Source organism: Glossina fuscipes, unplaced genomic scaffold (genome assembly GCF_014805625.2).
Source record: "Glossina fuscipes isolate IAEA_lab_2018 unplaced genomic scaffold, Yale_Gfus_2 26, whole genome shotgun sequence".
Classification (NCBI taxonomy): Eukaryota; Metazoa; Arthropoda; class Insecta; order Diptera; family Glossinidae; genus Glossina; species Glossina fuscipes.
This window is the reverse complement of record NW_023998421.1, coordinates 726,009-733,758: the sequence shown is the minus strand read 5'-3', so window position 1 is coordinate 733,758 and position 7,750 is coordinate 726,009. Positions and strand designations below refer to the sequence as shown.

Sequence of the window (7,750 nt, the reverse complement as noted above, 5' to 3'; positions counted from 1 at the left end):
AACAAATATTTATCCTTGTACTTTACAAAAGTTAAGTGATGCATTAAGTGCTCTTTTATTTTTTGAATTGAATATAACACATTCTTAGATGATGTTATGAAAATATAAAATCTCGGTAAGATTACCAAATATTTCTTCACATGATTGATTAAGTTGTTGTTTACAATATATTTTTGTTTGAATTTTTAATAAACAATTTAAACATTTTCAAATTAAAAACAAACAAAACTTGCGACCTTATTACTCACTGCTTATTAAAATGTCATTTATTCAATCTATTTGAGACGATCCACGTTCCATTCTTTTCACTGTTACTTAAAATGCAACAATAATTTACAGGGATGTGCCAAAGTGAGTATATACCCTCGTAGATGTATGTAGAATGACTCAAGTGTAGATTACGAAACATAAAACTCTAAAAACATTTTTATGACTTATTTTAATGCCCACACGATCACTGTGGCTTTTAGTAAGTATCGCAGTAAACACAAGCTAAGAAGATGCTGGAGCAAGAAAAAAGTTCGTGGGAAAAACTCAGTAGTGTTACTCTTTATTGCAAGTAAAATCCTTTTTGTGGTTTAAAAAGTCTATTTTTTAGGAGAAATCACTTTCTAAAACTCCTTTAGAACCTGTTTTCCTTGAATCTGTCTTTTGCCAATTGCCGGTGACGCCTGCGCTTTGAATTCTGAATCAATTGATTTTCAATTAATTCAGTACGTATTTGAACCGATTTTAAGAACAATTTTTTTTTGACACATTCTTTTAAAGAACGAAAGATTTGTATATAGATTCGACGACAATTTTTAAGATATATTTTTAACAAATACTAACTCCTTCCATTGATATTAACAAACTCTTTAAGATTATTTGAGTTTTACGTTTTAGATGATAGCAAGTAAAAACGTTATTGTCGACCACGGTCCAACATTACATATCCTGCTCTTTACACTTTGCTTAATGCAGTTTTACATATAACAACATTGCGGGATAAAGCGTTATGTGGGAAGCGATCAAGTGATTCGCTCATCCTTAAGTAAAAAGAGCTCAGTGTACCATCATCTTAAAATATCTCGATAATTGCGACCAGTAAGTTGAACACAAAAACAGAAATTAGACGAACAGAAAGGCAGGCAAACTTGGATCGATTCAGAAAGTTGATCTATCTCAAATCCTTTTGCGCAAACTTAATAAACGCCTTAACACAACCGGCTTAGACTATAAATAGTTGTAGAAATACGATTCAGAAGACGCTATGAAAATATTATTGTTTAACTAATTGGTTTCACTTCTTATATAACCTGACAGCGAGAGGTGGTACCTTGTACAGGAACTGTCTTTTTTTGTGTTAACTTTAACTGCTATATAACAGATATATATTGTTAGACTGTAGTAGATACGATCTCGATATGAGACCCGATGATGAGGCATTAGATGATATTAATGAAAACAAAAAAAAAGATTGCAGTAAATTACATTCAATTCCTGGCAAAGTGGTCGACTACTTTAATATATACATATTTAATATATACATATATACTTAAAAGAATGGTCAAACGAACCATATTAGGCCTTTTCTCCCCTATGGAAGAATGCAACGAATTTTTGCACCAAATTCGCTACCGTTGTAGGGTTTTTCTTTCATCCAGAACATTATGGTAGAAACCCATATGAGCGACTACAGTTGATCTAAAATAAACAAATTTAGTAAAATTTTAACATTAAATTAAAAACCATTAACTTAAGTATTACTTTCAAGCTGCTTTACTTAATAAGTTTAAGTCTTCTTCTAGCGATAATGTGATACACTAGTTGTTGAAAATGTTAAAAAAAAAAAAAAAAAAATACAAAGACACTTGTACATACATAAGTAATTGAAAAGTGTTTTATATATTTTTCTTTTAAGCCTAAAAACTCATAGGAAGGAAATTCCTTTGATATTAATTTGAAACAACGTACAATACTTTCTTGTTGAGGTTAAATTATTGCCAGTAAACTATATTATGTGCACTATGCACTGGAAACGTTGTATATTCAATTCCACTTGGTTGCATTTTCTCCCTAAAACATAAACATGCATAAACATGCGTACGCATGCATACACATGACATATTTCTATGTTTGCTTTGGCCTTCTATTTAAAATTCAACGTAAATGGACACTAAAAGCTTTTTGGGGATTAAATTTTTATATACATATATATATGTATGCACTATTTTAGTTGCAAGACATACAAATATGTATACATATATGTTACACAATTCATGTAAGCAGCAACTGTATTGTGTGCAAAAGAAAATATGTGCATCGTATGCATAAACAAGCAGATACGCACGCACACATACGCTCTTGGTGTTAAATATTAAAAACTTAATGAATATATAAAGAATATTGAGGACCCTTACCAAGAAAATGTGAAAATTATAATGATTAGTTTTAGTTACTTGTGCTCCTTAATAAACGAGTTTCAAAAACGGCTTGTAAAACCTTCCAGGTACCCGCTCAAGCATAGATACATACATACCGGTCGGCATTCATTCACCCTGGGGTATGAATAACCGATTAGATATTCCTAAAAAAAGCAAATGAACGGACTTTAGACACCACTTCACTGGTGCGCCCTTCCAACTCATACTTTCCCCGATTTTTAGACAAACCGGAGTTGCAAAAATTGTTTGACCACAAGTCGTGTTTCTAAGTGATCACAAGCTGCCTATAAACGTTGAAAAATTATAAATTTTAATAAAGTTTTCACTCGAAAATTCTTAATTGTTTTGATAAAATGATTTTATAGAAAATCTTTTAAATAATAAACAAAAGAAAATAATAATTTACTTTATTCCTTGAATTGCTAGGCATAACCCAGAGACAAGTAAGTGGAATGCTTCTACTTAATTAAAGTCAAGCGTGATAAGCTACTTTTATATTGGGTTGTTAAAAAAATTCCTAACATCTTTCTAGATCATGCAGATATACTGGATTTTGATGTCCAAAGCGCTCCTTATTTCCACTAGTTTTTATACCGATGAACATTTGTGCTAAAGCCAGATTAAGTTTATACAGATATGTAAGATCCGGAAGAATTTTTTTTTTTGATAAAGACCTTATTACTCAGAGGATGTCAACTGCTCGCATCACACGATGACGCTCAGAAAGAAGCGAGCAAAGAGAAAGAAAAAAAGAAGTTAGGCACAAATATTGGTCAAAACCTGGTTGGAAGTGTGCCCCATCAACAAATGTTATGCCTTTATCGACTAAGTATTTACCATAGCTACGGCCAAAGTAAACTCTACCTTACTGAGATTCGAACCCGTGAACACCGACTTGATAGACGCAATTCTTACCTACTCGGCTTCCGCATACTAATAGAAAATTGGTATTTTTGTGCCCTAAATGATTAGGAATACATTATACGGTTCGGAATTATATACCAAGCAAATCTTTCTATAGGAAGTCAGCCTTTTGTAGCACTAAGATTTAGTAACACATCACTCAATAAGTAAGTAGGAAAATATTTATATAACGCCTCCATCGGCAAATCCATCTGATTTTTAGAATGATATGTGTCAAAATGTCATGACATTCCTATGATTAGTTTACAGCCTACATTTATTTTAGTGCGATACTACACACAAAATTTGGATTTTTCTATTGTTCTGTAAATAGCAAAGTTGCGTCATCCTTCGAACTTATTGAGTGATATATTTTTTTTATAATCTATGTTAATTCAAAGCAGCTATAAACTTACTATCCCAAATTTGGATTAAACTTGTATATATCATTTCTCATATTGCTCATGAAGAGTAACTCTGTATATTGCAATAAGCAACAATTTTTAGCATTTTATGACAAGAACAGTCGACAAATAATTAGATGTTTGAGAAAATAATCAGTTTAGCCCACGTGGAATCATGTTTTTGACCAACCCTTGGCATAATACCAAAGCTTCAATAATGCATTTTATTGGACAAGTAAACAACAATTAACTGTCTAAAGTAAGGTTCGGCCTTATCCGACTATAATGTCTTTTATTTGTGTAAAAACAATTCAAAATTTTAACGCATTTTTTATTATCGTGAAAAAACAATAAAAATTTAATTTGTGATATTCCAAAAAAGGACGCCAAGCGGAGAAAACTGCTTGCAAAGCTAATTGGAGGACAAACACCAGATGATATGAATACAATTACTTGAAGAACTTTGAAGAAGTTTGAAGGAAGAATTAATTGTAAGGTTTTCTATTAATGCTACGGAGCCTTTGAAATGCAAATAAAGTATTAAGTTTGATTTGCTATAAAAAACACTACAGCAACTCCCTACAACGCCCGCATTTTTAAAAGGGGTTAAAATTTTCTCCAACGACCGAATACTATTTTACACTTGGTAAGAAAACTCTCACAGGAACATCTGCCAAATAACAGGCAAGTTACTGAATATACCTATGTATGCACATATAATTACTATAATATAATATTAAGCATATACCTTTTGATAAAATTTTCGTTCAACACACACTTTGACTCCTGCTGCTGCTATTGTCATAATTGCTAATTTACATATGAAATGCTGAACTTTAGAAATTTGAATGCTGCAATGTTTAAAACAATTTCTAACTTACTAAAAACAAGCCGCAGTTTAAAAGAACATGTTACGAGTAAAGTAAAAGCAATAAGCTTTTTATGATGTCGTAGACATTTCTTAAATTTTCTTTAGAAGTTAACATTAACAATTTATAAGTATATGTTTCAATTTGACAAACTCGAAGTAGATTTTTAGAAGTAAAATTCCAAATTTCGTGACAAATTCCGAAAATCGCTAGCCTCCAGTCTAGTTTTTGTGATCGATTTTGCCTTAACACTGCACGCCTCTAAACATATAACTTTGTATTTACAAAAGCAGTCCTGATTAAATTTTTTCCATAATCCTCACTAGAAAAGCTCATGTTGAAGCTATAACTTCAAGCCAAGAGCAAAGACCCAACAGTGTTGCAACCTCAAAATCCTGTTTTCGAGAAAAACATCCTGAAAGTTTTAAATTGCAAATTTTCAAGAAATGCTTAATTTACCTCTAATTCACTATTTCTGCAAAATTAGACTAGTTTAATGTCTTTGAACACTTTCACGATCGTGGAAAGATTACGCTCAAAATTTTTTATGTATCCAAAATTCTTTCAATATAGCTCTACCACCATATTCAGAAGATCGACTTTGCAGTTTTTATCCTCCCGGAAAGCACCAATAGAAAAACCTGAAAAAGAGAAGTCCAAAGACGGTACTACCCCTTCAAAAGGTGATGATAAGGAGAATTCGTTTTCTTCATAATCTTATCAACAATTAATTTATGTTTGTTTTTCGTAATATTCTGATTCATGCATTTCAAAATTGTATCCCCAATAAATAGAATTTGCAACAACAAATACATATGGTACTATATTTGCCAACAACAAATACATACGATACTATTTTTGAAAAATGAACAATAATTAAATATAATTGCGTTGAAAACATTTGTTAACTTCACTCGCTGTCTTCGTATTATTATACATTGTGAACAAGTTATTCTAGTATATTGTGAATTATATTTTATACATTCTTTGTTCGCTTTCTTTGTAACAAAAAAAATTTTCTCTTTTTTTTTTTGTTTTTTTTAAAAGTAACCTGGTTACCATATTTGCAATATATTTGTTGTAGATTTTTTAAATACCTATGCGAAGTAGATTATTATGATTTGTTTATAAGGAAAAAGAGGAATATGTACTAGATAAGTTTTGATTATGTTTTAATTCAATGAATAATTTTTCCTTAGGAAACTAGAGAGAGAGAGAGAGAAGAATGTCTTCTAAATTCAACAAATTGTGTAAAGAAAATCTCTCTGCAACTTATAAAAGTTTTGAAAAAAGTATGAAAAAATCAAATGAAAGCTAAGAAATTTTCTTAACAATAATAACAATATCCGAAGGAAAAAACCGAAGTAAATAAAAATTTAAGAACTTTAAAAATGTAGGAAATAATATATATAATAACTCTTAAACCATACAACAACAGCAAGAATGAATGCCAGGTAAGTAAATAAAATTATATAAACTCGAATTTGGCAACTCCGGTACGAAACATCTGTTTTGAATAAAATTAGTTTTTGTATTCGGCAGCGATTGAGAATATTTTTTCACATAAAGGATCTGATATTTCTTAGTAAACACTATACGGGATAACATAAAGAACAATATGGTTATAATTGGGCCTGTAAATTTGCTTGAAGTTGGCTTATCCTATACAGGCGGAAACGTAAAATTAAAGATTGGTGAGAAAATTATTGGAACTGGGACATTAAGCATCAGTCAAAGGTAGGTTATACACAACGATAAAAAAGAAAAAAATTGAAATATTTTTTCATTTTTATAGTTCACTCGCATGGCAGCCAGATCATTTAGAAGACGGTATATCATTTCTTTGGAAACAAATCAGTGTCCATGGCATTTCATCTGCCACACCGGCAAAATGCATTTATTTCATGTTGGATCATCAATTAACATGGCCTGGTGTTTATGAAGTAACAGCTGCCTCGCCGTATATAAATATACAAAATGGTGTCGAAGATGAAGGTAATGCCACCGATGAAGAGGAAAATGACGATGAAATTTTTCAAGATGCTGAAGAGGAACAAATAACGGAATGTTGGTTAATACCAGAGGACGTTAACACGGTAGATACCATCTTTCAGGCAATGACTGAATGCCAAGCATTACATCCAGATTCAGCTGATAGTGTTTCTGAAGAAAGCGATTATATGGATGATGAAGGTCTCGTTGAGGCCGAAGAGCTGGTTTTCGGCGAAGTACCCGAAATCGGTGCTGGTGGTGAATCTGACACAATCGAAGCTCAAGGTGGTATTAAGAATCTCAATTTAAATGATGATCAACGCTTCGCCGATGCTGACGAGTGAGAAGACGTATGAAGGTTTTGAAAAAAGAAGATAGAGGGTAAAAGACCACAACAAAAAGTGTATTACTTTTAAAACCAATTTTTGCATTTGATGTCTATCTAAATGACTACAATTCCACAAATAATTTTTAATATATATATGGCCCTATATATATATATATATATATATATGTATATGTATATATATATACATTATATTATTAATTCTATACATGAAAATGAAAATGAATAATTTTATTCTAGTTAAGTCGATGAGGCGCTGAGTTTAGAGTATTTGAAATGAATTATAATTTTCAGATAAACAATATGAAATTTATGGTTTTATTAATTATGACACATAGGCTGCAAAACTCACTTGAACAATCGTTTGCATTCTAGGCACCATAAACTGTCCCCTTCAATGTTTTATACAACAAAGATTCATTACCAACGAGAGAATTTTGTTTATTTAATCGGCTACAAATAAAAAATTTTCAACCGATAGAAAATATTTTAAAACTATACTATAATTAGGAGACGATGATGGGAGTAAAGGAACGGATATTGCTACAGATCGTAAAAAATATACTACGATTACCCATGTCGATATTTTGCAGCAACATTAAATAGAAATAATTCGGAAGAAGATTAAATAGAATAAATCCAGAAGAAAGGATTGATAAATATGTTTAAAATGAAAAGAGTAGACAGGATGCTGGAGGCGTATTTGTAGAACAGCATTCTAGATGACATGTATAGAATTCAGTAACGGATTAAACAAATAAAGATTAGCACTGTGCATCATACAAAGATCCCAGAATGAATTCTCAAGCT

General features: G+C 31.2%; 1 protein-coding gene across 1 annotated transcript; it reads left to right on the top strand.

Moving 5' to 3' along the window:
* The first annotated feature begins 6,132 nt into the window (after positions 1 to 6,132).
* On the top strand, positions 6,133 to 7,195 carry LOC119635389 (methylosome subunit pICln). Its single transcript, XM_038030194.1, has 2 exons — positions 6,133 to 6,339; positions 6,398 to 7,195. The coding sequence occupies exons 1-2, from the start codon at positions 6,221 to 6,223 to the stop codon at positions 6,936 to 6,938; spliced, it is 660 nt and encodes a 219-aa protein (XP_037886122.1). The 5' UTR covers positions 6,133 to 6,220; the 3' UTR covers positions 6,939 to 7,195.
* Positions 7,196 to 7,750: the final 555 nt, after the last annotated feature.

What these genes read in the sequence shown, in the direction of transcription:
- LOC119635389 (XM_038030194.1), top strand. Translation starts at nt 6,221, where the DNA reads ATGGTTATAATTGGGCCTGTAAATTTGCTTGAAGTTGGCTTATCCTAT. An exon ending in ACATTAAGCATCAGTCAAAG is followed by an intron (nt 6,340 to 6,397) that starts GTAGGTTATACA and finishes TCATTTTTATAG; the next exon opens with TTCACTCGCATGGCAGCCAG.